The sequence below is a fragment of the Penicilliopsis zonata genome, assembly GCF_001890105.1.
Source record: "Penicilliopsis zonata CBS 506.65 unplaced genomic scaffold ASPZOscaffold_1, whole genome shotgun sequence".
NCBI lineage: Eukaryota > Fungi > Ascomycota > Eurotiomycetes > Eurotiales > Aspergillaceae > Penicilliopsis > Penicilliopsis zonata.
The window spans coordinates 271,080-297,995 of NW_019208911.1; the positions used below are offsets into that span (position 1 = coordinate 271,080).

At 52.2% G+C, this 26,916-nt stretch overlaps 8 protein-coding genes across 8 annotated transcripts; 4 read left to right on the plus strand and 4 right to left on the minus strand.

The window, feature by feature from the left end:
- Positions 1–807: 807 nt before the first annotated feature.
- ASPZODRAFT_148016 (hypothetical protein) lies at positions 808–9,127 on the plus strand (the record flags this gene model as incomplete). Its single annotated transcript, XM_022725314.1, has 9 exons — positions 808–1,624; positions 1,690–1,843; positions 1,886–4,637; positions 4,710–4,871; positions 4,971–6,009; positions 6,108–6,671; positions 6,733–8,865; positions 8,934–8,990; positions 9,042–9,127. The coding sequence occupies 9 exons, from the start codon at positions 808–810 to the stop codon at positions 9,125–9,127; spliced, it is 7,764 nt and encodes a 2,587-aa protein (XP_022585031.1).
- Positions 9,128–9,534: 407 nt separating this feature from the next.
- Positions 9,535–11,505, minus strand: ASPZODRAFT_126408 (hypothetical protein). The gene is made up of 3 exons (XM_022721489.1): positions 11,152–11,505; positions 10,986–11,081; positions 9,535–10,904 (listed from the first exon to the last, which is right to left on the minus strand). Exons 1-3 carry the CDS (start codon positions 11,244–11,246, stop codon positions 9,710–9,712), a joined length of 1,386 nt encoding a protein of 461 aa, XP_022585032.1. The 5' UTR covers positions 11,247–11,505; the 3' UTR covers positions 9,535–9,709.
- A 229-nt stretch (positions 11,506–11,734) lies between these two features.
- On the plus strand, positions 11,735–13,959 carry ASPZODRAFT_21083 (hypothetical protein). The gene is made up of 4 exons (XM_022727715.1): positions 11,735–11,965; positions 12,053–12,253; positions 12,311–13,534; positions 13,599–13,959. Exons 1-4 carry the CDS (start codon positions 11,892–11,894, stop codon positions 13,858–13,860), a joined length of 1,761 nt encoding a protein of 586 aa, XP_022585033.1. The 5' UTR covers positions 11,735–11,891; the 3' UTR covers positions 13,861–13,959.
- Positions 13,960–14,465: 506 nt separating this feature from the next.
- Positions 14,466–18,931, minus strand: ASPZODRAFT_56331 (hypothetical protein; the record flags this gene model as incomplete). Its single annotated transcript, XM_022728602.1, has 4 exons — positions 14,466–15,071; positions 15,134–15,828; positions 15,884–18,773; positions 18,842–18,931. 4 exons carry the CDS (start codon positions 18,929–18,931, stop codon positions 14,466–14,468), a joined length of 4,281 nt encoding a protein of 1,426 aa, XP_022585034.1.
- An 810-nt stretch (positions 18,932–19,741) lies between these two features.
- ASPZODRAFT_126411 (hypothetical protein) lies at positions 19,742–21,845 on the plus strand. Its single transcript, XM_022721490.1, has one exon. It carries the CDS (start codon positions 19,828–19,830, stop codon positions 21,598–21,600), a length of 1,773 nt encoding a protein of 590 aa, XP_022585035.1. The 5' UTR covers positions 19,742–19,827; the 3' UTR covers positions 21,601–21,845.
- A 590-nt stretch (positions 21,846–22,435) lies between these two features.
- Positions 22,436–25,120, minus strand: ASPZODRAFT_126412 (hypothetical protein). Its single transcript, XM_022721491.1, has 2 exons — positions 24,720–25,120; positions 22,436–24,640 (listed from the first exon to the last, which is right to left on the minus strand). Exons 1-2 carry the CDS (start codon positions 24,828–24,830, stop codon positions 22,832–22,834), a joined length of 1,920 nt encoding a protein of 639 aa, XP_022585036.1. The 5' UTR covers positions 24,831–25,120; the 3' UTR covers positions 22,436–22,831.
- A 111-nt stretch (positions 25,121–25,231) lies between these two features.
- Positions 25,232–26,240, plus strand: ASPZODRAFT_21087 (hypothetical protein). Its single transcript, XM_022727717.1, has 4 exons — positions 25,232–25,293; positions 25,362–25,446; positions 25,511–25,735; positions 25,800–26,240. Exons 1-4 carry the CDS (start codon positions 25,279–25,281, stop codon positions 25,868–25,870), a joined length of 396 nt encoding a protein of 131 aa, XP_022585037.1. The 5' UTR covers positions 25,232–25,278; the 3' UTR covers positions 25,871–26,240.
- Positions 26,086–26,790, minus strand: ASPZODRAFT_11394 (hypothetical protein; the record flags this gene model as incomplete). The annotated part of the gene is made up of 4 exons (XM_022721072.1): positions 26,086–26,130; positions 26,201–26,290; positions 26,473–26,644; positions 26,711–26,790. The coding sequence occupies 4 exons, from the start codon at positions 26,788–26,790 to the stop codon at positions 26,086–26,088; spliced, it is 387 nt and encodes a 128-aa protein (XP_022585038.1).
- Between the last annotated feature and the right edge of the window lie 126 nt (positions 26,791–26,916).

Here is a 26,916-nt window from a genome sequence, read left to right on the forward strand (position 1 = left end):
CCTTGCATCTTGAGCATTGCTGTAGAATGTGACATGCCAGCTTCATCATTATATTCATACTATCAAGAGTCTAGACTTAGCCAAGGTTTAACCATATGATTCCTTTAGTATAGAATTATCCAGTATATAGTAAGCTTAAATAAAAGCATCATAGTATACAGTCATAGCTACATAGAGCCTTACCAGTAGTTAAGACCTAGGTACCCTATAGGTATCTATCTACCTTATACTCTAAACTAGATCAAATAACTATATTTCATACTATTTTCTACAAATAATAGCATCCAAGTAATTGATAATCCTCATCGATTGGTGGTCCTCGCTGTCTGGTTAGGGGGAGCTACCCTCATTATTGTCCCAGTCTCTCTCACCAACCCCGATCCAAGGTACGGAGTAAGTAACTGGGTAGGTAACTTAAACCGCCTCGTTCAGCAGAGCAGCTCGTAGAAGTCTCTCATCGAGATCTCTCTATCCCTCTGTCTATTCCTCTGTCTATTTTCGTTTCTCTATTTCTCTACTACACACACTGCGCGAGCTTCCCATTCGCCTGTGTGTTCTCCGCAGCAACGTCAGAGTCCCCTGCACCTCTCAGTTTGTCGACAAAAGCTTTACCGCTCAACTCTCCGCTGAGAGCTCCCCAGGCAGCCTCGCTCTCTCTCCCCCCAGTCCCTTTGCCTAACCTCCTGCTTCTTCTTTTTTTTTACTTCTTCTTATCTTAATTTATTCCATTCCTATTCTCTTGCTCCGCCTGCTTTCCTTATTATTTTGATCTTCTTTCTTTCACTTGTCAGTGGGGTGGAAAATGTCATGGCAGCTGCCCCGCTAGAGAGCTCCAACAGCACTCCCCTCCCTCCTCCTCTGCCTGCTGCGCTTTCGTCTCCAGAGTCCTCGCGCGAGCAGCAGAACAGCGGGCTGATGGAAGGAGAGCCCGACGACATCCCTCCCACGACGCGCAAACGGCCTCGTCTGGACAGCGGCAGCGCCGTCTGCGAGTCCCTGTCCGCCCACGAGGCCGCCTCCGCCTCCTCCGCCGCGGCGGAACACAAGAAGCACGAACACGTGCAGGAACAGGAGAAGGAACACGAGCCAGAACAAGAGCCGGTCGAGGAGGCCGCCTCCAAGCTGAACCGTCCTGCCAGTCGTGTCGCCATCATCAGCATGAAGAAGTCGCCAGAGCCCCCCTCCTCCCCGATGGCCACTGAGCCCACCGAGCCTGCCGAGTTCGAACCCCTCCCAGAACAGGAAGGACCCATACCCATGTCTACGCCGGCCTCCTCGGAGGGCCATCAAGAAGCGTGCATCGAAGAATCTTTTGCAGATCCCTCCGCCGCAGCTGCTACTGCGGCCGCTTCCGCCAATGCCATCTCCATCTCCTCCTCGCCCTCCCAGAGCCCCGAGATAGAAGTCGCAGAGGTGGAGGATATGGACCAAGACCCCGCCGAGTCGAACTGGAGGATACTTGGTGCTGCCGATACTGACCCGGACGCTATGGGGGACCGTCCCACGCCGCAGGAGGTCGTTCAGATCCATGACCCCGTCCCTCTGGCGGAGAACTTTCCCCGGCTGCATGGGAATCGCGATATGCGCGAGAATATGGAGGAGATTGGCGCATTGATTGAAAAGGGTTAGTAGGCCTGACGTCCGCTTTCTCCTGTGTTTGGTGGTCAGAAGCTAACAAAACACACTTAGGACATGCACATGACGCCGCGGTGTTTATGGCAGTCAAGAACTGGCTCGACGACGTCATCAACATCCTCGATCAATTGACATATGACACTTTTATTGAGGATAGAGACTTTTGGGAGGATCTACCTGGAATCATTGAATGCTTGCTGCGCAGAACGTAAGAGAAGAACCCCCCTTCAGTCTGTCGAATTCATTACAGTCAAGACTTGCAATTCAGCGATGGTCGCAGCTCAATCCCGGTGCTGGAAGAGTTCTTTGTCGCGTTCGCTCGCCTTGCCATGTATTTGGTTCATTTGGATACGGTTCTCTTCACCCACCTGGCCGAGGAACCCGACTTACCGGCTCCCGATTTCATGTCAAAGACCTACCTCTCGGCGTTGGGTTGGATCCTACAGATCGGCAACATCCCGTTTACCCGTAGCCTTGAGCGGCTGTACGGCGCTGAAATCGCCAACATGGTTGCCCGGGTCAACGACCTGATTTCTGATGGACCCATTGATGCCCTCCACCATCTCGCCGCATTTGCCGCTAGCATCGTCTCTCTCTTGCCGCGCTGGCCGCAGCTGTCGTCAGCCCTCATCTCCGTCCTGACCATTGCCCACAACCTCGTCGAATCCGGCAGCGAACGCAGGAAGTTTGGAGCGGACCAGGAGCTGCTTGACTCCCCGACGCATGCACACATGCTGAAGGAAGCCTACACTCTCTTTCGGGCCGCCGACGAAAAATACCAGATGCACATCAACAAGAAGTCGCCCTGGATCACGAGCGAGGCCACCGAGTCCATCTTCCGCTTCATCTCCTTTGCCTACCTGTCCATCGCTCATCAGGATGCCGATCTCTGCCGCCAACTAGCGCTCGATCTAGACATCCGCTTCCCGGACGATACCCCTTTCGATGAGATGCCTCAGGTCATGTTCTCTGCTTGGAAATTCAATGTCCTGAAGAAACACTTCATGGAAGGTCGCATGGAGTTGAGGGTCTATGGCGTCGAGACCATGCAGTCCGAACTCGTGGGTGTCTGGCGGCAGTACATCCATACAAGCCCCACGGGCGTCGACCACCCGATCGTACGCTACCTGGTAAACTTCCTCAAGGAGAACAAAATCGTCGAGTACATTGTCGGGGTAGACTCTCATCCACAGCTCATCAGTCGCAGCGGCAACATTGTCGGCTTTCTCGTCGTCACCTCCACCTACACCGACCTCGACACTGATATCATCTGGCAGACCGTCACCGACAGCCAGGATCCACGCACCGTCTCCGAAGTCCTGAGCATGCTCACCAAAACCTTCCCCATGCATCTCCCATCCTCTCCGGCCTTGCTATATCTCTGCTCGAAGCTCCTCGCCCTGCCTCTAAATCGGTTTGATGCCCGCGTGATTGAGTTCTGCGAGCAGCTGATGCACCAGGTTCGCGAGAAGCACACCGAACGGCTGCGTCTCGAACCCTACGACGCCCTGCACGGCACTTCCCTGCATGTCGACGCCATTCCGCTGCGCCTGTGTGTCCGACTGATCCGCGAGAGCACTGCCGACCCTCAGTTCCCCGTCGAGCAAAAGACCCTCGTGCAACAGTTCGCCAGCGCGCAACTGACCCAATTCATTCGGGCCGGCCTGAGTGAAGAAGACAAGCTGGAAATGTACGAACGATGCATCCAAGACATTGCGGAAATGAACAGTTTCACCGTCGGCAGTATCCAGGCTCTGAATGCCATGCTGCCGGTCAACGACCCGCAAGAAATCCAAAAGCTGGCGGTGGACTTTGACCTGACCCGCTTGATCGTCCTGGAAATCACGCACACCCTGAACACCCAGCAGATCGATTTCACTGACCCCTTTTCTCGCACCGGATTTCTGTCGAGAGTGCAGATGCTGAGTCGGATCATCGACAAGGCCCCCGACACCATCACACCCGAACTCAGTGACATGATCTGGTCCCAAATCTTCATGTCCAAAGCGTTGGTTACCCAGGGAAGAACCGCTCTTTGGGACATGCTCTGCAGCGTAACAAATCGCTCGATGAAGCGCAACCCGTTCCTGGAGCGGTGTATTCATGAGTACCTGGGCCAGGTTGCACCGGTAGACTACTCCTTTGAGGTCCTGGCCTTTGCGAAGCAGACCATCACCTACGAGGTTCGCTTTGACCCGCCGCCGTTTGCTGTGGATGATGAGGTCGTGTCGATACCGGGCATGGACCGCATCTGGAATCTTATCCTTACCGCCCCTCCCGGTTCCATTGAAACGGAAGCAACCTCCTTTGCGATCGATATCTATCTCGATCACCAGCTCATCCGCCGGTCATCGCGCGCTTCCGTGGAAGTAACACACATTGCCTTGGTGGATCGCTGTGTCGATCAGCTCAAGTCGGCCGCCACCAAATTAAAGGCTTTCAATGACACCTCGGCTGACAGTGACGACACCTCCATGACCGTTGTACCGCTCGATGGCGGGGAAGTGGGCGCAGAGGAGCTCCGGTTCAGTCGAGCGTTACTATTTCTGCGTCAGTTGCTACAAGGACTTCGGGCTCGACCGCAATACAGCCCTCCGCAGGGTCCCCCCCCGCAGCTGCCGACTCGACCCGAAAAGGGCAATTTGATTGATATCCCCTACCAGGCTTTTAGCGGCGGGACACAATCGAAAGTCCGCACGCTTAGCATCGGGGACCTGTCCACGGCGATGGAGTTGGTCGATCGTCTCAAGCAGCTCACAGGCTTTTCCAAGTTTGACACTATCTATGGCGGGCAAAAGATTGATCTACAGGAAACACCCCAGGCCACGCTTCGTGACATGAAAATTCGATCAGGCCTACTGATTCTCCGCAAGACCGCAGATGCCCACGAAACTCCAGTCGCCGGGAGGCGTCAATCATTGAACCCCGTTGACTCGGAGGTGCTGAAGCATTTCGATGACCTGTATGACCTTCTCAACCTCGAAGACCACTTGGCGCGTGAGGTTCGTTCCCACACACTAACAACCCCCCCCTCCTCATGAACTAGAAATTATCTGACTCTTCCATCTTTTTAGATATACGACTTTCTCGTCGTATTTCCTCCTCAAGATCGGGTCCGTGATCTAGTCAAGTCCAATGACAAAACCGAGAAAGACATCTTCCCATTGGAACATCCATATAACCTGCTCTACTCTGTTCATGCACTTTCGATATGCCTTCGAGAAGCAGCACCCGAGGTTCGTTACGTCGTTTTATTTTATTTTACCTTTTTCTGTCATAGAAGATTTCCAATGCGCTAACTTGTTTTCTTGTTTTTTTTCCTCCCTCATTATTAGACTATGCCAAATGAGGGATTTGTTTCCCACAGCATTCAGGTGCTTGTCTCCTGCTTGACACATCCTCAGATATCGGAATCGCTTGAGGAAAGCCACATCAAGCTTCTGGTTGCCTGCAATCTCGTGGAGTGTCTGCTTTTAGCTTTCCTGGTGCGACCACCAGTCAGCGTCGATCAGGGCATCGTTTCCGACCCAACCCCTCTGGTTCAGCGATTGCTCACATTCATCGAGACTGGCCGGCGACTGTCCGTAACTAGCCCCTCCGCTACTGGGACGCAAAAGCTCATCTGCAACTCATTCGCCATCTTGGTTGAAGGCTCGGTTCGCGACAACACCTTCTGGAGGACCGTGAAACAGAACACGCAACTTGATGATCTCATTTTCATGTTGCTGTTGGACGAGCCGAATTGGGCCATCCGCAAGGAGATTGCCGAGAACATCGCCATGATCTGTGGTCCGTCGAACCTGGGCAAAAAATCTGGCAAAGTCCAAGACGAGGATGTTCAAAATTCTGCGGTTGTCGACAATCCCACACGGATCGATATTCTGGCAGCCATCTGGGAGGCCTTCGTAGGTACCTTCCCTAAAACTAGTGGCTACGCGCCGCAGTCTCGAGAATTCTTCGAGGTTGCTCTGTCCGTGTTTCGCTCCGTGGCGGAAAAGTCGCCTGGCGACATCATTTTCGGCGAATACCTCAAGACATGGAGTGGGATCATGCTCAGTCACCGAACCGAGGAATTTGTTGGCCGTGAGCCTGTGGACTACTTGGTTCTTGGCTTCGCGCGTCTGCTGAGATTGTGCATGGATCTGGCCGATTCGACCACCATGCCAGTCGATACTTTAGATCTTGTCGAAAATCTATTCAACTACTATCTCTTTCCGGACCTTTCCCTTGCCACCTCCGAACCTATCAGTCCGCAAATCCCGGTGATGCATACCCAGACTCGTCAAGAGCTGTACAATATATTGATCTTGCTCTGTAAGCGAGATGAGAATTTCTCGAAAATCATCGAGCTCTTGGAAGACATTATTCCTCAAGGTTTGTCTCTCTCTATCTCTCTCTATGTGTCTGTGTGTGTGTGTGTGTGTGTTTCGGAGAGGAGAATTTCAAATGAATTCTGACTTGTCCACTACCAGACTACACGTATTCTCTCACATGGTGCTTTGATCGCTACAAAATGATCAGATCCCCAGAAGGCTACGCAGGGCTCAAGAACCTATCAAATACATGCTACTTGAACTCTCTGCTTGCTCAGCTGTTCATGAATGTTCGATTCCGAGAATTCATGCTCTCGCTCCAGGCAGAGTGCCCGACATCATCCCAACTGCTCCTCGAGGAGACGAAGAAGGTCTTTGGGAATATGCAGGAGACATGGCTGAAAAGCGTGGATCCCCAGGGCCTTGTCGATACAATTAGAACATATGACAACGAACCTATCGATGTCACCGTCCAGATGGACGTGGATGAGTTTTACAATCTCTTATTCGATAGATGGGAAGCGCAAATCTCCGACGCAGAGATGAAAAAGAAGTTCCGGTCATTTTATGGCGGGCAGCTAGTCCAGCAGATCAAGTCCAAGGAATGTCCGCACATCTCGGAGCGCCTGGAGCCCTTCTCCGCCATCCAGTGCGAAATCAAGGGTAAAGCCAGTTTGGAAGAAAGTCTTCAAGCATATGTCGAGGGCGAAATCATGCAAGGAGGTGAGCACGATCCAGAGCATTCTACCCAAGTCCGGAAATACCTACTCACCATGTATACTAGACAATAAGTATTCCTGCACCTCATGTGGACGCCACGTCGATGCGGTCAAGAGAGCTTGTCTGAAAGATATTCCTGACAACTTGATCTTCCATCTAAAACGGTTTGACTTTGATATGGTCACGATGATGCGCAGTAAGATCAACGATGAGTTCCAATTCCCGGACCGAATCGACATGCGTCCTTTTACCGTTGAGTATCTTTCCGATCCGACTTCCGACCTGCCACAGGATGTGTTCGAACTCGTCGGTGTACTGGTTCACAGTGGCACTGCCGAATCGGGCCACTACTACTCGTACATTCGAGAGCGTCCGACTGCCGATGGAAGAGGGTCATGGGTTGAGTTCAATGACTCGGACGTCAGCCGATTCGATCCTTCCAAAATCGCTGATCAGTGTTTTGGTGGTTCCAATGACCCTTTGCAATCTGCGGCCATGGGCCAGATGCGGTACCACAAGGTCTGGAGCGCCTACATGTTGTTTTACCAGCGAGTCTCCAGCATGGAGACGGCCAAGGAACCCAACGGCCCGATTCCCAATAGTATCCCCGTGCGGGTGCCATTGCCGGTAGAGCTGAGAAACCACATCGCGATGGAGAATGAGGTCTTTATTCGGGCGTACTGTCTTTTGGATCCACATCATGCTTTCTTTGTGAGATACCTGCTTTCGCGAGCAAGGGACGTGATCAAATCCGGCGACCTCAGCACAGGCAAGTCAGCTGTTTTCGTCGCGTTAGATACATTGGAACAGCTCATCTCGCGGACGCGGGAGCCCATGGAACTGGATAACTTGGCTACGGAGCTGCTCCGGACCGTCAACGAAAGCCCACAAGGAGCCTGCAGGGTTCTTGAATGGGTGACGGATAAACCAGACGGAATCCGCAACCTGGCACTCAAAAGTCCTCATGCCGCCGTGAAAACTAGCTTTTCCAGGATTGTCGTCTCGGCACTCGCGCGTTTACAGAAGGCAGAGCAATCAAGCGTTATTGGAGAGGCCGAGCAGGAGGAATGGCGTGTCCGATTTATGAATGCGTTTGAGAGCATTGTTGTGAAGCTTGAGAGCTTGTGGCCTATTCTTCACACAGTGAGCCGGTCGTGGGACGACTATTTCGACCTCCTACTGTTGCTTTGCGATTTTGGAATCCAAGAAGCTGGAGTCATCCTTGACAGCGGCTTCCTAGTCAAGGTCTTGGAGATCATCTGGCTTGATCGAGAAGATGCGAAGAAGCTGAAACGACACTACCTAGCATACTACAAGTTGGTGGAACGGGGCCGCAGATTCTCGTATCGCAAGATGATGGATTTCCTGATATCTCTGCTTGGGAACATTGATCTGACGCTCCCCGTCACAGCAAGATATGGGACGCCGCGTACCCTTCAAGATGGAAAATACTCCCTGAATGAGGCCGAAGACGCTCTCATTCGACCGCTCGGCCGTAATCGCGAGCTGGTCTTCTTGAAGAAAGTCGTTCAGCAGCAGAGCAATCCGCCGGCCTGCAGAGCCATTGTAAGCTGGCTTTTGAATTGGGAGCCAGACAGTGATCTGACCGATCCGATATGCAAAGCCCTAGAAGAAGGGCTGCGAGTAGCCCCGGCTTCTCTCTGCACCCCCTTCCTCGAAGGGACGCTGGTCTTTTGCCGGCGAAGCCCTGACGAGCTGCGCATTGTGGAAATGATTGACTTCGTTGCCAAGGGCGTGGAATCGATCAACAACAGTGGAGGCAAGGAGCATCTCACGTTTTTCACCAGTCTTATGGCCAGTCACAACGAGAGAATCGGGCGCGATGAACGATGGTTCTCGACACAGGCCATGGAAAAGGTCCCGGACTGGGCACCCACGTTACTCATCTATCCCGAGAAGACCCTCCGGGCCACCACCTTTGAGATCCTCCGGGATGTCTTGTTTGGTAGAGAGTACCAGGACTCGACGGAAGACTGGCCTGCCAAGCAGGCAAGTATCGCAAGGGAGCTTGCCCGAACCTGCGTCGATCGACTGCAGAAAACGTACCTGGTCAATCCTGGCCAGAATATCGAGGCCAGAGTGGTTGAGACAATCAACATAGTTCTGACGCACTGTCTGGATACATACTTTGATAAGGAAAGTGAGGAAGATCAAGACTTTGTTCGACAAGCTCAAGGTATGCTATTCCTCCCCCTCCCTCTTTTCCCCATGTATACTTCTAGGTAATATGACTGACCGCACAAGCCATCACCGCAGCTATCGACGAGTTGTCGGTCGATTTGCCCGAGGATCTAGTTTCCGGTAAGACTCCCTTTCCTATGTCCATGTTGTCTTCTAATACATGGGGTTCAGAGTCTGATTTCCCCTCACCAGAAGAATGGGAAGACAACTCGCTCATGGCGAGTGATTCAGAGATTGGACTAGCTGGATCTCCATGAAAAGAAAAAGGAAAAGCAAAGATAGATGTGTAGATCCCCTCTATACTCTCTATCTCTTTACTTTTATGATGTGATTATGATCAATCACATATGAGCGATGAATTTATGACCACTCAATCCCTTGTCTTGTTTGCATAGATTGGCGTTCAAATATCCCTTCCCCAGGTGTACATCTCTGTAATCAGGGCTTGATGAATTGGTTCTTTTTTTTTTCTCTTCTTTTTTTTCCCTTTGTCTCAGACCTTGTTCCTTTAGTGTCTTGTCTGGATTTATTATGGAACCCTTTGGCTTGCTTTTTTTTCTTCTATTGTCGGAGGACATATTTACTAAAATAGTAAGTATGAAATAAAGGATTCTACAATCTGTCCTATGGGTTAATCATCAAGGATGAGGTGATTAATGCTAAGAATATAGCAAGAACTCTCATTTAATCTTATGGTTATCCATGATTCCCTCCCCTTTTCCTGTTGCCGTAGACTAAAGCGCCAGCGCTAATAACTGAAAACGTGTGGTATAATGACATGATACATTTGTGTTTTACAAGGGTAGTAGGTAGATGGTAGATGTGTTGGGGGTAGATCATCATACATCTTCGAACTCTTCGTCATCTTCGTCCGAGGATTCCTCCTTCTTGACCTTGACCTCTGCCGGTTCGAATCCGGGCTCGGTTTTGATCTTCTTCAACGCCGGGCCATCCTCGGTAGTGGTCGAGGGCGTATTCGTTGCTGTCCGGGGGAGACTACTGCTACCGGACTCGGTATCGAGCTCACGCTTGATTCCGGTCATGGATGATGATGGAATCCCACCGGCCGGGGCGCTTGTGGGACCGCCGCCTCCTCCTCCTCCCATGACGGCTGAGGGTGTGGCAGAGCCGCTGGCAGATACACCGCCGACGTCTTCGAACTCGTCCTCGTCATCGTCGAAGTCGTCCGAGTCGTCCTCGGCGCTACTGGCATCTGCCTGTGCCTGCAGAGCTTGCTCGCGAGCCATCTCGGCATAGTAGGCCGCGACTTTGTCGTCGAGGGCGTCAATATTTGGCTTCAGATCTTCATCCTCTGCTTTGATCTCGGATTTGATCATCCTGCCCATCTCCGTCTTGAGGGGGAGGTTGCCCGCCCCTGCGGTGACCGTCGAGTGCGTGTGCCAGATGGGGAGTGCGTTTTGTTTCTCCAGAGCTGCCTTGCGGGCGACTTCGTCAGCCTGTTCGGCGGCACTCTTCTCCTCTGTGGATGTGAGGGAGATTTCGAGGGCGGTAGCGTCGGTCTTTGTGTTGCCGCGGACGAGCTCTGGATGTTTCTGTGGCGCTGCAACGGCGGTCCTGGTCGGATGTGTTTGTTGGTTGCGGATGACATCGACCTTGTGATCCCAGGCAGTGTCGAAGTCATTGGGTGGTATCTCGACGGAGTCGATCTGCTTGAGAAGCTTAAGCATCTTGTCCAGTTGGTTCATGAGCTTGCTGTTCTTTTCGTGACCGGTGCGATCGATGCCTTCTGTCCCTTTTACATCCTCCGTTCTCTCCAGAATAGCGCCGCAGTTCTGACATTCGAATCCTTCATCCGAGAACAAGCTGAGCACATCCAGTTCTGTCCATTCCGATCCACATCGTAGACAGATATATTCCTTGCGCTCCTCGCTCGGTGTATACTGTGCTTTGATTGTCGAAGTCAATTTGGAGACCTTGTACTTGATCGCATCAATGACGGGATGCAAGGGAATGTAGTAGTATTCGCGGTTGACCGGCCGGGTGGACCCATCTCGAAGCTCAGCGCGTTGATGTCTGTACAGCGGACAAGAAGGGAAACGCGTAACAATGTCAGTTCACTGGATCGAGACTTGGGAAAAGAAGGGGAGATCATACACTGCGATAAGGCGTTCCTCGCGCAGTTTTCCGCAAAGTTTCCGTAGATCCTTCTGTTGCATGCCCAGTAGAAACGCCAAATCTTCCGCATGGAGGCTGCAGCAGCGACACAGTAAGCTTCTTGGACTTCTTGAATCGAATCCCCATAAACATGATCTCCTCTTACACTGAATGGATAAAGAGTGCGTCCACGACCAGGATGTGGCGGGTTTCATGAAAGGCTCGGACGACGCTCCGAATAAGGGTGTTCGCGAGATCCATGATTATTGGAAGTCTTTTAGCGCAAGTCTCACGTTGTGTAATACGCCAATGCTTTGCAGCGGCACGGGCTTTCCTGTCAAGTCCGGCTCTTTATGTCTTTGGATTTTGAACGGTTCATGAGAAATTTAGAGGCATCTTTCCTGGGCTAGAACGTCGAAGATGGCCAGGTTAGCTCAGCCAAAGACAGCGCAATGCAGAGAGATGACGCCGTAGGCAGTGCGCTTCTCGATGACTTGGCGAGAAGATGAAAGACGCTGAGATCCTCACCGAGTGTCGAAGAGATCAAAGGCGGAACCGAATAATGCCTGAGGCTTAAAATTATCGCTATCTTTGGACTAGTGCGATAAGCCTTTGAACTAAGCTTAATTAGGTCTAGTTAATGCGGAGACTGGGCTAAAAAAGAAAAACCGATTAAATCATCCCCCCAAGACGACGAACCCGGCGTACTTGGAAGTTCTTGATGAAGGCACGCAATTTACTTCGTCTGAGCTCTCCTGGTAGACCTGCGACACCTGGGACCACAATTGCGCGTTCAATACCTGGTTTGATATCTGTCAATACCCCTCTTTTCCACACCCACTCCCCGAAGTCCGAGTCGTTTCAGAGAGCCTGGAACACTTATAAATCGAGTCTTCTTGGACCACAATGGACGCTTCCGGAGAACAAGGAGGAGCTGGTGATAAGCGTAAGAGACGCGATATGGGTAGGTCCGAATGGAGGTATGTTCACTAGAACCCGAGGTGAAGAGGGGAAGAGAGGAGGGGGGAAAGCGCGTTGATCCTCCAACCATCAGCTAACTAAGCAAGTCGGCAACAAACAGATAAGCGAGGCCAAAATGAACAGTTAGAGAATACCAAGCGACAGAAGCGCGAAAAGGGCGAATTCGTGACGCCCATTTATGCCACACACTTTCCGCAAGAGGATATTGACAGCGAGAAACGCCGGCCAAAGAAGAAGGTCGCCGTATTGCTTGGATACTCGGGAACAGGCTACCATGGCATGCAAATGTTCGATTGACCGTTGAATTGTTCTTGCTAGGTTTTGTGAGTCTAACCATTCTACAGGAGTACCACAGAGAAGACCATCGAGGGAGAATTATTCGCAGCCTTCGTCGCAGCCGATGCTATCTCGAAGGCAAACGCAGCCGATCCTAAGAAGTCTTCCTTTGTGCGATGCGCACGTACCGACAAGGGGGTTCATGCGGCAGGGAATATCGTGTCCCTGAAAATGATTGTGGAGGATCCGGACCTTGTGCAGAAGATCAATGAGAAGCTCAGCCCCCAGATCCGAGTCTGGGGTATCGAGCTTGCCAATAAGAGTTTCAGCTGCTACCAGATGTGTGACTCTCGCATCTATGAGTATTTGATTCCAACGCATTGCTTTATCCCACCGCATCCGAGCACACACCTGGGGCGGGCGCTAGTAAAGATGGCTGAGAAGGAAGGCGATCTTGATGCATACAAGGCCAGGCAGGAGGAAGTTGCCAGCTTCTGGGATGAAACTGATGAGAACTATGTCAAGCCGATCCTCGAGCAGCTTCCCGAAGACATCCGCGATTTGGTTGAAAAGGCACTTCATATCGGGACCGACGACACAAGGGCGTCTTCTGAAGAAAGGGAAGAAAAGCGTGCGCCGGCTGATCAGGAAGAAACCCAAGAGAGCCCTGCTGCTTCTCTGCAGGCTACCGAGGCCGGCCCGGACGCGAGTGGTGAAGAGGCAATCGACCCCAAAAGGCTTCAGGTGATTCAAACCGTGAAGCAAATCAAAGCCGCCTACCTCAAGGCTAAAAAGGCCTATCGGATCCCCCCCGCTCGTCTACAGCGAGTCCAGGCGGCTCTGGATAAGTACCTTGGCACCAAGAGGTTTTGGAACTATACCATCCAGAAGACATATACCGATCCTTCGGCAAAACGCCTGATTAAATCCTTCAATGCCAATCCGACGCCAATCATCATCAACGGCACCGAATGGCTAAGCATGAAGGTCCACGGCCAGAGTTTCATGATGCATCAAATCCGTAAGATGGTCGCCATGGTCGCCTTGGTTGTCCGTTGCGGATGCGATCCCGAGCGAATTGACGAGACATACGGCCCTACTCGGATTGCGATCCCCAAGGCCCCGGGACTGGGCCTTTTGCTCGAACGCCCCGTGTTCACCAACTACAGCCGGAAGGCCGTCGAATCAGGCAAAAATCCCATCGACTTTGACAAATATGACAAGGAGATCTCCGAATTCAAGCAGCGAGAAATCTACGATCGCATCTTCCGCGAAGAGGAAGAGTCGAACGCGTACGTGACCCCTTACCCTACCCCGGCTTCCCTTGTGCCTTGAGTCTAACCTAACCCCCCTCAGCTTCAATCTGTTCTTCAATCACATTGATCACTTCCCTGGAGAAGAGTTCCTCTACATCACTTCTGGCGGCGTGAAAGCAGCAAAGCCCGTGGGCGAGCCGTCAACGGCTCCCGTCCCTGCTGGGGAGACAGCGAAGCAGGACGAAGGCTCCGCCACTCTCAAGAAGACGGAGCAACAGGAAGAAAGCAATGTTTTGGCCTCGGTGGAGGTGGATGGCGAGGAAGATACTGATCTTCCCAAGACTGGTGAGGAAGAGGGCTAACTAAGTAAATTTGCGATTTACTGCAGATAGATCTTTTATTATATTGCGTCTTGAAAGATGGTGTACTTTTTATTTAAATATTCATGAACAGCATGCTTCAAAGAGTACTGAGGTATTGATGTAGAACAGAATCAGTGTTAAATTTAAACGTAGGAAATGAAAATCCCCAATATCTACATACATCCAGAACAGGCTCAGTGAAGATTTGAACTGTGTCTGATAGATAACCAGGTTATTTAGCCACTGTCCGCAGAGGATACAGAAGCAGCAAGAAACAAGACATAAGTTCCGCATTCCAACGCCAGGCAGAAATGGCTTTGCTTTACCAAGAAGAAGAAGAAAAGGGGGAAAGGAAACCCTGACGGAAGAGCAGGACTTGAGAGGCACAAAAGAAACACAGGAGCAGGCTAATCGAGGAATAAATAAACAAAAGACAAGCATGGGACATCGTGGATCAAGTGTATTAGACGAAACGATAACAATTCGGTATGTAATCAATCTGGCATCAATCGAAGAAGGGGAAAGAGTAAAAGAAGAAAGAGAGTCAGAAGAATGTGAGGTGGTATGGTATGTAAACGAAGTTGAATCATAGTGGATGAAAGGAATTAGAAGATGAGAGAGCGAGCCTTCTGTCGTCGAACTTCGGGACTGCGAATTTCGGGCTGAGAATAGGTATGCTTATGTCTCGCCCGAGGGGACTGGGGCGCCTGCGCCGTTGTAGTCGTGGAGGAGGTAGGGGGAGCAGCCTCTTTTCTTGCAGGAGGCGCAGAGGATGCGCTGTTATTGCCTCCCATGAGTCGATCAGCAGCTTCGCGTTGAGACTTGAGGGCACGCTCATGCTTAAGGACCAACTCAGTCCACGGCTTGATCTGACCGTTGCCAACGGAAGATTTGCCCACTGCATCACCCAGCACTTTCATCCAGCCCTCCTTATCGGCAGCGTTGTCAGCGTAGAAATCAATCACCTCTCCATTTCCGAAGCGGATACGGAAACCCTCCTCGACGAACATGTAGCCCTCTTCTTCTTCGGCGAACGCAGACTTTCTTCTGCCTCCGCCCCGTGTCGTCGTTTCTTTCTGAGTGAGGGTGGACTTGTCATCAATCAGTTTAGCCGCCTTTGCCAAATTGATTGTTGCACGTGGCTGACGCGTCGTTTCATGATAGGCAGTCAATTTCGAGCCTTGGAGCTTGAAGAATCGGCGGCGCCAGAACTGCACGATCATTCGTTAGTGCGCGTGTTGTACGTCAAAGGAGTAACGATCAAATAACTTACAGGACAATCACCACCTTGTTGGGACAAGAAGCCCTCCCAGCTGCGAGTCGCAACGTTCTCTGCCTCACGCATCTCACGGATGCAGGCGTTCATACTCTTGGGCATATCGTCTTCCTTGGCACCCTTGGGCTTGGGAACGAACAACAACTGCAGCTCCAATTTACCGATCTTGTAGGGAGGTCTTCTCTGGGAAGCCATGCTAGAGGTGCTCTTCTTGCTCTTAACACTGCTTGGTTGGTCTTCCACGGCCCACTCATTGAAACATGAGATATCAACCGTGTACGGCCGACCAAGCGCATGTTTCTCATGGTCGCTGAGGGAGATGTAAGCACGGGCAAAGCTACCGTCACGCGCGACCAGGTTCCTCAATCTATCCCAGACGTCGCTGTTGACGTCTTTAGGTTTGTTTTGGGAGACTTGGTTTTTGAGGTCAAGTTCTTTGCGTCGCTTAGGGGAAGCGAAGACGCGACTGAAGGGGGACGCCTTCTGACGGGTCGGTGAAGATGTCACAGTTTCTGGAGTTCGGAACTTGGATTCATCAATCTTCATTTGCAAAGTCAACTGGAATTCAAGATCATTTTGCACGATAAGCTCGAATTCCTGTCCGATCGGGGCTGACTTCCCGAGCTCCAACCAGGACGTGGTGACGCAGTGAAGACCATTGTCCAAGGTCAGAGCAAAGTAGGATCGCTCACCTGTGATGAAGGGTTAGCCGACTGAATTCCTGAGCGAGGGTAATAGGTCACTTACCCTTGGGCATGGGTAGATCGAGGTACTTGAGACCGACAACCTTGACAAAGAGGCGGCCTCTCTCCTCCCCATCTTCGAATGTCTCGGTAAGGGGAGGCTCAGGCTCCTCTAGAGGCGCGGCAGGCTCCTGCACATTACTGGGTAGACCGGGGACGGGCGGTACTGCGCCGGAAACTGGCTTCTTCTTGGGCATACCGGGACCCATTTTGATGCTGGACCGACGTCTCTGACCATTCCACGGCACTGTGGTCCAGGTCTGCTGGCTTACCTTACGGGACGGGGAACCTGCTGACCTGCCACCGCGAGCATCGCCCGAATTCTCGCCAGAAGGAGCGGGTTCGTCATCGGTATGGCTGCTAGCGATGATGACCTTGGTGTTGTGTCTCATCAGATAGCCTCTCTGTCTCCGGAGTAAAACGTTAGCATATGCATCAGTGTTAGATTGTCCAGTGCTGGGAAAAGCACTATCCCTGACACCAATCTGGGAGTCCTGGGAATGGGGAATGGCTGGGATAGAAAGCCGATTTCGATATTGGGAAAGGGAAAGTTCAAACGCCACCTTTTGGGCCTCAATGACACGGTCAAATTCCTTATCCAGGCCAAAGCCGAGGCTTTCCTCCTGGATGCTGAATGGGATATCCAATTTGACCAAGCTGCTTTGGCGCTGGGTAGTATCACGTGCCGGGGCGGCGAGGGTTGGGAGCGGCTGCGCGCTGTCTTCCGATTCCTTGGCTGATTCATCGTCGTCCACGGAAGCATCCGATGATTCATTTGACAAATGCTTGTTTAGAAGGGGCATCGGCGGCAGCTGGCCGCTGACCTTGCGGCGATTGGCTGCCATTGTCTCGATGTCAGCAGGGGTCAACGAGGGGCGTGTTTTCAATGCTCCACCGGGAGCCTTGACAGTAGCAACCGGATCAGGAACGCATTCCGCCTTCTCCTCCTCTTCTCCCTCCTCCTCAGAATAGTCACTTTTGTCAAGGGAATGACGGATGACCGATTCGGGAGTCGACGGCTCGTCCTGACAGACGTTCCCACCCTTATCTTCGGGGGTGACTGGACGTTGGAGGGATTCGCGGATGGCATTCATGTTCAGCGGGGCAATCTTCAAGGCACCTTCATCATCGTGAGATTCAACGCCGGATGGAGCCTCGTTGTCCGTTGTGGGATGTTCTTCAGGGACAGGAGTGGCCTGGCTATCACTGGAACCATTGGAGTCCCTGCTAAGGGCATGCAAGTCCTGCTTCGAGTCGCGAGAGTATTCGCTTTCATAATCATCAATAGTTTTGGAATCGTTCTCCTGGATGGAGCCTTTTTCAGAATGGTCATCATAATAATCGGGAATACCATAGAGATTTTCATCGTGCTCCTCTTCTTTAATAATAACACTGTTTTCCATATCGTAGTCATCATCTAGTTCCAGCGATGGGATTGGAACATCAGGGTCATAATGCATGTCATGGTGCGGGCTTGATTCGAGTTGGGAATAATCATAAAGGTCGTCCATGTAGCTGTCGTTTTTACGGAGATCCCGCAAAATTGAGTCTCTGGAGATTCGCGGAGGGGAAAGAATGTCTTCCAGCTTGTCGTCGTCAATCGTAGGCTTAGATTGTTCTTCTTCATTTTCCTGCTCCGGGTTTTGGGCCACATCTGGTTCGTTGGCAATTTGATCGGTGCGCTGCTCTCCACTTTCTGAGATCTGATCCAGGTCCTGGCGCTCCTGGAGCATCATCAGACGCAGGCGTTCTTCCAGAGACATGGATGCTTGGGTCAATTCGCTGATATCGGCCTTGCTAAACGCGGATGGGGCTGGAGCAGTGGGCAGATTCCGCTGGCTGTTATTGCTGCCCAGCTCAAATGCTGCGGAGAGTTTTCCTGGCGAGCTTGAACGACCGGTGAACAGAGGACGATTGTTGGATGATGGAAGTGGCGGCAGAGGGCGACGCTCACCGTTCGAATCGAGAGACTCTACACGAGAGTGCTGCATGATAGGGCCAGGAGGAGAGCAGGATCGGCCATCAGGAGTATGAACGTCGTCCTCCTCCTCATCCTCCTCCTCCTCCTCCTCCTCTTCCGTGAAGGGGTCTTCCTCTCCGTGGACCAGTTCATCATTGGCATGGCTAGGGTTCATGAAGCGCCAATCCTCTGGCAACACAACAGGGGTCTTCTCGATGTCTTCCAGGGAGGCATCAAAACTGTCATCACGATCGATCAAGGAGTCCCGATCAAAGCTGATGTCACCTTCATCCTCTTCGGAATCATAGCTACCTTCACGGGATTCCGAGGCAATCGAAGACGGATCCGGAGTGGTCATTTCATACTCGTTCACCTGAGGAGGGGCCGCATCGAAGGTGACACTCTTGGCGTGGCGATAGCGGCCGTCCATGTCAGACCAGATCTCGCACTCCGGGTCGAATCCAGCACCCTTCGGGCCGAATCGGCTAGCCTTGGACAACGAAGATTTTGCAGGAGACACCTGATCCTTACTAGGCGATGGGGGTCTTGGCATGGCACTGCCCGCGGAAGCAGCATTGGTTGGTTCCTGGGCAGTTTTCTCTTGCTCAACAACTGTTTCCCTGGATTCTGTAGCATTGTGGAAGGGCCGGCCTGTTGCCAATGGCCTGTGGAGAACGTTGATGTGTGCCGGGTCGTATTCCTGACTTTGTTCGCGAGCGAAGATATGGCTATTTTTCACACGGGAAACGCGTTTGAGGTTCTCCAGCGACGCACGCTTAGTGGGGGAATAAGCAGCCTCTGGGTCATAAGGAGTCTTGGTTTCGGAGCTCTTCTGGAAAGGCGAGCCGGAATCACGTCCCTGCCAGAAAAGACGCGGGGAAGATGAGGCAGTGTAGGGGGAAGCATCAAACGGTGACGATTCGCCAGCCATCTTCTACCACGCCCAGGTCAGCGACAGATTCTGAATCGTAATTATCACAAAAAACAAACACTTAGTCATACTTTTGTACTCTGATTCCAGCTCGGTGAGTTGCGTCTTTGGGCCATGGGGCTCACTTCGGACAAGGGCCGCTGGCCAGTTCCATTACCCATAATCGAAGGGGCAACAGGTAAAAGGCTAAAAGTCGACGAATGTCTTAAGATCCAGTCAGTAGGCCACTTCCTTTGTCTCAACCGGGAAACCCTTGCCCCAGGCCTCCACGATAGGTGTCTACTGACAAAGAACAATACTAGGTGCCCGCGTCCTCAGTTCGAGTCTTGCGGGAGAGGGCAGAAGGTTCGTGTTGCTTAGCAGCTATTGGTCATGAAAGTCGTAGCAAGAATGCAAAATCGTCACCAGGCAAGACAAACAAAGAATAAATAAACCCGTTTACCAGAAAAGAGAACCGAGCGCAGGGATGCTGAAGGGATAAATGATGCTGCACACACACGGCAGGGCACCCGGGGGAAAATAACAAATACACGCCAACCCACCGGCGGAGTCAGACGTCAAGGGAAAGCACCGAAAGAGACGCAGATCGGAGAAAGGAGAAGCACAAGCGGAGGAGGGCACCTGTTCCAAGATGTAGTCTCTGGCCAGACGGTGCAGCGCGATGGTTTCCCTCCCAGGCTGTTGACACTGGCGGCGGGAGTCGCCATAGCAACGTCTTGCACCCACGGGTCTGTCGCCCGTCACGGGTTTAGTCACGGGTCCAGTCACGGGTCTGTCACGGGTCTGTCCCAGCGCTAGTCTCTGTCTGGACTAGCGCCGATCTCGATCTTTTTTCTTTCCAGCTTATCGTCAGGGAGGCTTAAGCCTAAGGCTTGAAAGAGGATCAATTTGTGCTGAGAAAAGAGGCAGGATGCCGCTGCCTGTGTATCGTCCGGCATGTGTGCTGTGTCACACATGCACTCCTCTTCGCCTGCCGCTGCCTGCGACGCTCGCCTCGCCATGGCAGATGACAACCCGCTGGGTGGCTACTACCCGGCAGCGTCGTCGAGTGGCCCGGATGGCTCTGTCGCCCAACGTCGCCAAAGATACACTGAAGTCCAAACGGAACGACCGAGAGCGATTCGGGCCCTTTAGTGGCATGAACCAGACCGAAGCACGGATTCGTGGTGAGCCCAGGGGGCGTTCGCAGGCGGCGCTGCGGCGGTCAGGGGAGCCGGTGAAGGAGCAGAAGAAGGAGAGCCCGTTGTATAAAGCGCTCAAGATGCAGACTACGCTGGCCCCGGTTACCTACGGCCGTCGGACGGCGATCAAGGAGAAAATCGCGGACATTACGAGCTTCGATCAGATGCCCCTGCTGCCCGTGGTGCGGGAGTCGGTATTTTCGCAGGCTCTGCCGGGCCTCTTCGACGTTACCCCAACGCCCATCCAGCGTCTTGCCATTCCAGCGCTACTCAAAGAACAAGGATCTACACAGAAGCCCAAGCAAAAGAGGACGAAGAAGAACGATGAAGAGAAGTTGGAGTCAGACTATGAACAGTTCCTCCTGGCAGCAGAGACAGGTTCGGGGAAGACATTGGCCTATCTACTGCCAGTCATCGACTCGATCAAGCGGGTCGAGGCGGTCGAACAGAAGGAAGAGAAGCTCTTGGAGATACAAAAGGCGAAGGAGAGGGAAGAAAAGTTGAAGGACCAGGTGTTCGATATCGAGCCTGAGGAGCCCGCTTTTTCAAACGCTGGTCGGCCAAGAGCTATCATCTTGGTTCCGACGGCAGAGTTGGTGACCCAGGTCAGCTCCAAGGTCAAGGCCTTGTCTCACACGGTCAAGTTCCGGTCAGGGATGATCTCGTCCGCCCTGACGCCTCGTCGCATCAAAAGCACCGTTTTCAACCCGGCCGGCATCGACGTCCTGGTGTCGACACCCCATCTGCTCTCATCGATTGCCAAGACCAGCCCGTATATTCTCAGTCGCGTCTCGCATCTGGTTCTCGACGAAGCGGACTCGTTGCTGGATCGGTCCTTTGCCCCTACCACGACAGAGATCATCGACAAGGTGGCTCCATCGCTCCAGAAGCTCATCCTGTGTTCTGCTACGATTCCCCGTAGCTTAGATACGGTTCTACGGAAGCGCTACCCGGACATTCGGCGCCTGACGACTCCCAACCTGCACGCAATCCCCCGTCGGGTCCAGCTCGGAGTCGTGGACGTCGAAAAACACCCGTACCGCGGCAACCGCGATCTCGCCTGCGCCGACGTGATCTGGTCGATCGGCAAAGCTGGTGATAGCGAGTCATATGGACCTTTCGCTACGTACATGGCGCCGAAAACCAAGAAGATCATTGTGTTTGTGAACGAGCGCGAGGAGGCGGATGAAGTGGCCAAGTTCCTGCAGTCCAAGGGCATCGACGCCGTGTCTCTGTCCCGCGACTCAAGCGGCCGGAACCAAGAGGAGATCCTAGAGGAGTATACCGAGTCCCCTCCGCCGCCCAGCCCGGAAGAGATCATGTTGGCACAGAAGAAGCGCCGGCTGGAAGAGGCCATCCCCTTTGAACTGCCGGAACAGCCACGCGACAGCACCGAGTCTCGCCGTCTGCCCAACACAAAAGTCCTGGTCACTACGGACATCGCCTCGCGCGGCATCGACACCGTTGCCGTCAAGACGGTCATCCTCTACCACGTCCCGCACACCACCATCGATTTCATCCACCGACTCGGCCGGCTGGGCCGCATGGGCAAGCGAGGCCGCGGCGTCGTCCTCGTCGGCAAGAAAGACCGCAAAGATGTCGTCCGGGAGGTCCGGGAGGCCATGTTCCGCGGCCAGGCTTTGATTTAGTCTTCCCTTCCTACATGCATAGAACGGCGTTGGATGGAGGACAAAGGTTCAATGTATACTACTACATCATTGGCATTGTATATTGCAATTCACCTCTACGCCTACTGTACTATATTTTAATCTGGCTTATCCAAATATGTTCTCTTTCGGCTGTTGCTATTCTATTCCAATTTGGTGCAGCGCACTCTCCACTTCCAATAACAACAACACAGTGAAAACAGGGAATAATATAGTTTCTGTACGGAGTACTCCATAGTAACTACGTAGTCATTCGCCACGATTTCCCTGTTTTGTTTCAAGATGGAGTACATATGTATTATTTTTAGATACACCCCTCTTTGCTTTGTTTTTTTGTTTTTTTTTTCAGCTGAACTCTGATGACTGCTCTCCTTGCTTTGAAACACTTCTCGAAGTGGAGAAAAATAAACAAATCTATTCCATAGCAAAGGAACGATACAAAGTACATACTCTAGTACAGGAGAATATACACCGGTTATAGCTGGGAGTGGTAGTATCTTTTTGCCATTCACTTTGGTATTTAATATAGCTATGATGGAAGTATTCAGCCTAACCTCAAATCTTGTCTACTATATATATAATCGAGTAGCTAGATGATAATGGAAACAGAATGGCTTACAATGAATCAGCGAATGTGTCTTGAAGTCGACAGTATTAGAATATATAAGGTGTAAAGCAAATAGCCATAGCTATAGACTATCCATATATTAAAAACCTATCCTAGATCCCAATCATGTGCCTCTTAGGACTCATGGAGATCCAACTTGGCACTTGCGAATATACTTTACTTTTAGAAATGAAGGCTACAGGTACTAGAGTGGTTCAATGGTTGGGATCTATTCCAGATATCAAGATTATTGTTAGCTGGCTAACACTGATATGTTGAAATAGATGCGAATACAGGTTTAGTAGCCCTGATCTCCAAGTAAAATACATAAGTGGTAAGGATTTAAATCTCCCTGGAATAGAAAAAGAGAAGCATGGACAATGAAACATCGTGATCGCACATTAGATGGCATCGGATGCTCCAAATGATTGCATGGTATGTCGCCCAATTAAGCCGCAAGTCTGATAGTTCTTTGAACTCGAATCAAAACATAACCCAACTCCGCGCTGTTCAAAGATAATATCATTATAGTACATGTCACTTCCAGGAATATGGTAAGCGTTAGATGAAAGGAGGGTGTAGTGAGACATAGGGAGCACGAGGCCATTACATCGTCTTGCGGATCTCTCGCGTGCGCCGCCTGCTGGCTCTGGTGTCGCGACGATTTGTGCCATTCTCGCTGACGTCCGTTTCTGTGAGGGGGGCATCAGAGAGCTCCGGGGTCGGCGTGACGCCAAAGCCGATGCCGCGGTGTCGGCGGGAGATTTTGGCCTCTTCCTCCGGGTACAGGAAGCGGTGGACTTCACGGTGGTCCATGATCCGCTCCTCGTCGTCGTACAGACCGTCCCGGTCGGTCTTGGGCCAGCGGTAGCCGTACAGCTTCGAGTGGCGTTCGCAGCGAGGACATTCGCGGCGCGTCAGATAAGAGTCTTGCTGAACAAACCAGACGTTGCAGGTGTGGCACTCAACCCAGCGATCGTATCGATGAGCAAGCAACCGCGAGGTCTTGGTGTAGTCGCCAGGCATGCGGGCTCGCGGCAAGTCTTCCTCAACAGAGAGAATAAGCGCTTTAGAGCGCGACGAGCGGCGGCCTTTCTTCGGCCGTCCCACCCCATTACCGAACTTTTCGTCCGGCTCACACGAGCCAGACAGGTCTGACAGACCATCGATATTGCTTGGGAGTGGAAGCTCCGGATGGAGGGGGATTCCACTGCCTGTACCCACAGAAGGTTCTGTGGTCTGTTCGGTTTTAATCTCTGAGACTCGGCTGTCACTTTCTGATGTCGGTGTTGTAGAGCCAGAGCGTCTCTGCGATTCCTCGGTAGTAAGCAAAGTAGTTGACTCGAAGTCGACGGTGGCAAGGAGTTGGCCGGTCGTCTCGTTACCAGGAGCTATACTCGCCAGGGGACAATCTCCCATCATAACCGGAAGCCGAATATTTGTCTTTGCTTCCACAATGAGTGTCGAGGCGGCTGCGGCCGTCACGGTCGATACTTCAATCGAAGCAGCAATATCGGGCAGCGCGATTTCCTCTCTGAGTTTAGAATTCTGACGCTCAAACTTCCCCCGCTTGCGAGGGGTTAGAGAGACTATAACCTCGGAATCCCCATCGGATCCACGTTTTCGTTTGTTCGATGGTCTCGGGCCCAAGGCTGATTCAGGCACTGGGGTTTCTTCGTTTGAGGTGGGCATGTCATTCGGAGCCGGCGTCGAGGCGTCACTCCTGGGCGATGTGACCTCCCCATCTGGAGCCCAGCCGTTGCGAACCGCCCGCTCGCAGGTTAGACAGAGACATTCGCAATTGTCAACGCCAAAATAGTCATCGCCGTAAGACACGGTGATCTCCTCGCCGATGTAGATGTCACGCGTAGCTACGACCTGCATGCCTTCCGAGCCACGAGTGACCAGGCGGCCGTTCGCGTGGCAGTCATGATTCGCAAACCGGGCCGGACCCAAGAAGAATGACGGGGCCTTTTTCCGGCTCGACATGACAATGCTGAAGTCTTTGCGCGTTAGACCCAAATCCAGTTCCTCCTCACGAGTCATCGCGACTAGAGTCCCGCTCAGGTACTTGATCTCCTGGCCCTGCCTGATAAACTTCCTGGCGCAGATGGCGGCTTCATGGACGGTGATGGTGTAGCGATTGGTCGTGGTGACTTCAAACGGACAGTCGGGTAAGTACATCTGGACGTACTTGCGCAAGTGACGACGGAACCACTCCTTCTCTCGATCGCCGGACAGCCTTGCCATGTATTTTCGCAGCCCCGACATAGCTAGCAACCTGTTTTCTGCTTTACTCGCATCCTTGCCGACAATCACGTCGTGGAGGAGAATCTGCGCAACATCGTCATCGTGGATGCCCCGGGCGGGGTTATATTTGGTGCGGTTCTTGCGGATACTTGTCCAGAAATAAGCCTGATGCCAGAGAGACAAGAGTCAGATAAACAGGGAGAGCCATAAAGTCCGCTAGAGAGAGGTAAAAAAAAAACCATACTCGGTCCACCAGCGCATCTGTCGCGACATCATCATAGCTGGCCAGTTTCGCGAGTGTCAAGCGATCGCGCCGCTCGACAGCAGGGCTTGCCGACGACTTTGACCGAGGCATATCGGGGACAAAAAGAAAACCGGAGGTTTAAAGTAATATAAGAAAGAAAACTGGCATTGGTGAGCACCCCAATCGCTAGCCTCGTGTTGAGGGTAGTCCCCGTGGGAGAGGTTGGATGGAGCGGCGCCGGTAAGGAGCGTATAGGTGCAATGGAAAGAAGGTATTGCTAGAGCCAGACCATAGGAAAATTCAGCACAAGCATAATGAAGCCGTAGCCAAACATAGACGAAAGGAAAATCGAGTCAGGAGGTGAGGAACAAAGGCTCCAGAGCCAAGTTAGTCCCTCAAGCCCTGGTCGTCCGGGACTGACTTACGGCAGCGACGCGGCGGCTGTCTGGGGGGTTCGGGCGGCTCGGCGAAACTTCGTCGTCCGGTGGACTTACAGGGAAATCTTCTGTGCAAGCCGGCAGCGACACTCTGAGCGTGAACCAGCTGCACTAGGGTCACGATGATTCAATTAAAGGTGACGAGAGAGTTTGGAGATTGATATTGATCAGATTTGACAGGGGATTTGCTGACGGATTGCGCTAGACGATGCTGAATTGCATCGACAACTCCGGAGCCGCACTTGTCGAGTGCGTCAACGTGTTGAAGAAGAAGCGCCCTGCCACTATCGGTACGCTTGACTAGGCGGTTTTTATTGTTCTCATCAAGGGTGGCCCGCTGATTGTCGACTCTAGGTGACCGTATTGTCGTCGTGGTACAGAAACAGCGCAGCTTTGGACCTTCCGACTCGTCGGGCAGCGGGATTGCGAACAAAGTCCGTCGCGGCGATATCCGGCACGCTGTTGTCGTTCGGGTCAAGAAAGAGATGCAGCGGGCAGATGGGAGCTTGGTGAAGTTCGAAGATAATGCCTGCGTGTTGGTGCACAAGTCCGGGGACCCGATCGGGACACGATTGAACGGTGAGTTTTTTACCCTCGAGTTGTGCTTGGACAAACGGTGAACAACGCACTGACAGATATACAGGAGTCGTTGGTGCAGAGCTACGGGGGAAGCGATGGTCGAAAATCTTGTCTTTGGCGCCTATGCATGTATAATACCAGTTTTAAAGCGAATTCATCTGTACTCTAGATCTTCGATATCGCGCTATGATATGAAACGGAAACATAAAATAAGTAAAACAAAGGAAAAATCAAATCCGCTAGACAGAGCTAGACATATCCTCAAACTCCAGAACTATACGCCGGGAAAACAATAGAAAAATGCAGTTGAAATGGGGTATCGGAGGTCCATGCCGAAACATAAGAGGGTATCACGTAAAGACATTACCGCAGGCGCAGCAGACAAAGTAGAGTTTCTAATCGCCAGAAAAGCAGTCAGTCACGCGTTTTAACTTGCAAATGTAGCAACGGCAGGAGTCGTCTTACCATTCCGGTTTCGGCAGATCGTTGCTGGGACTGGAAAAACACCGCCTCGCTTTCACCGCAGCTGGGGCAGAGCTTGTTGGATCGAGGAAGCTATCCAGAAGAAAGAGAAAACACGTTAGCCAAGGAGGTCTCAAGGATATGTCTTGAAAGAATCTTCGGCCAGAACCAGACAACGTGTCGGGGGATCATCAGGGAACCCTCTAGCCGAGTGTCCCACAGACAAAACAGGTAATGTCTTCTCCGCAAAGGATACAGAAATTCAGGAGACCAACCGTCGGATCGGATCCCACGTCCTGAGTCACGCCCGCCGTGTCTCCCACTTGGCTGTGCAGTTTGTTCTTGTACACGCAGTACGAGGTCGCAGGCTCGCCGACATGGCATGTGCGACACGTAAACATCAGACGGTTGTTGGCTCGGTCTTCCTTGGGGTACAGCAAGTTGGAACTAAAGACAGCCAGTTAGTAACTTCCAGAACTCATATCGGGGGGGAGGGGGGGGGTAAAGACTAACCATTCGCGACAGAAGCGGAAGTGAACCTGCTCGCTTTGCTTGGTATCACTACCAGCCGAGGGAGACGGACTAGCAGACATTTCGAAAAGTTGTTCTTGTTCTCCCAGATCTATACACACAGCAGGAGCGTTGAGGAGTGTTTGGAAACTGGAAGATGGATGCTGGAGCGCGGGGGAGTTGATTCTTCTTATCTGGCCATGCCAACA

Coding starts and splice junctions, on each gene's coding strand:
- ASPZODRAFT_126408 (XM_022721489.1), bottom strand. CDS start 11,246: ATGGATCTCGCGAACACCCTTATTCGGAGCGTCGTCCGAGCCTTTCAT. Junction 11,082..11,151: donor GCACTCTTTATCCATTCAGT/GTAAGAGGAGAT, acceptor TCGCTGCTGCAG/CCTCCATGCGGAAGATTTGG. Junction 10,905..10,985: donor GAGGAACGCCTTATCGCAGT/GTATGATCTCCC, acceptor TCCGCTGTACAG/ACATCAACGCGCTGAGCTTC.
- ASPZODRAFT_21083 (XM_022727715.1), top strand. CDS start 11,892: ATGGACGCTTCCGGAGAACAAGGAGGAGCTGGTGATAAGCGTAAGAGA. Junction 11,966..12,052: donor ATGGGTAGGTCCGAATGGAG/GTATGTTCACTA, acceptor TAACTAAGCAAG/TCGGCAACAAACAGATAAGC. Junction 13,535..13,598: donor GAAGAGGAAGAGTCGAACGC/GTACGTGACCCC, acceptor AACCCCCCTCAG/CTTCAATCTGTTCTTCAATC.
- ASPZODRAFT_126411 (XM_022721490.1), top strand. CDS start 19,828: ATGGCTCTGTCGCCCAACGTCGCCAAAGATACACTGAAGTCCAAACGG.
- ASPZODRAFT_126412 (XM_022721491.1), bottom strand. CDS start 24,830: ATGCCTCGGTCAAAGTCGTCGGCAAGCCCTGCTGTCGAGCGGCGCGAT. Junction 24,641..24,719: donor CAGATGCGCTGGTGGACCGA/GTATGGTTTTTT, acceptor CTCTGGCATCAG/GCTTATTTCTGGACAAGTAT.
- ASPZODRAFT_21087 (XM_022727717.1), top strand. Junction 25,447..25,510: donor GAAGCGCCCTGCCACTATCG/GTACGCTTGACT, acceptor TGTCGACTCTAG/GTGACCGTATTGTCGTCGTG. Junction 25,736..25,799: donor GATCGGGACACGATTGAACG/GTGAGTTTTTTA, acceptor ACAGATATACAG/GAGTCGTTGGTGCAGAGCTA.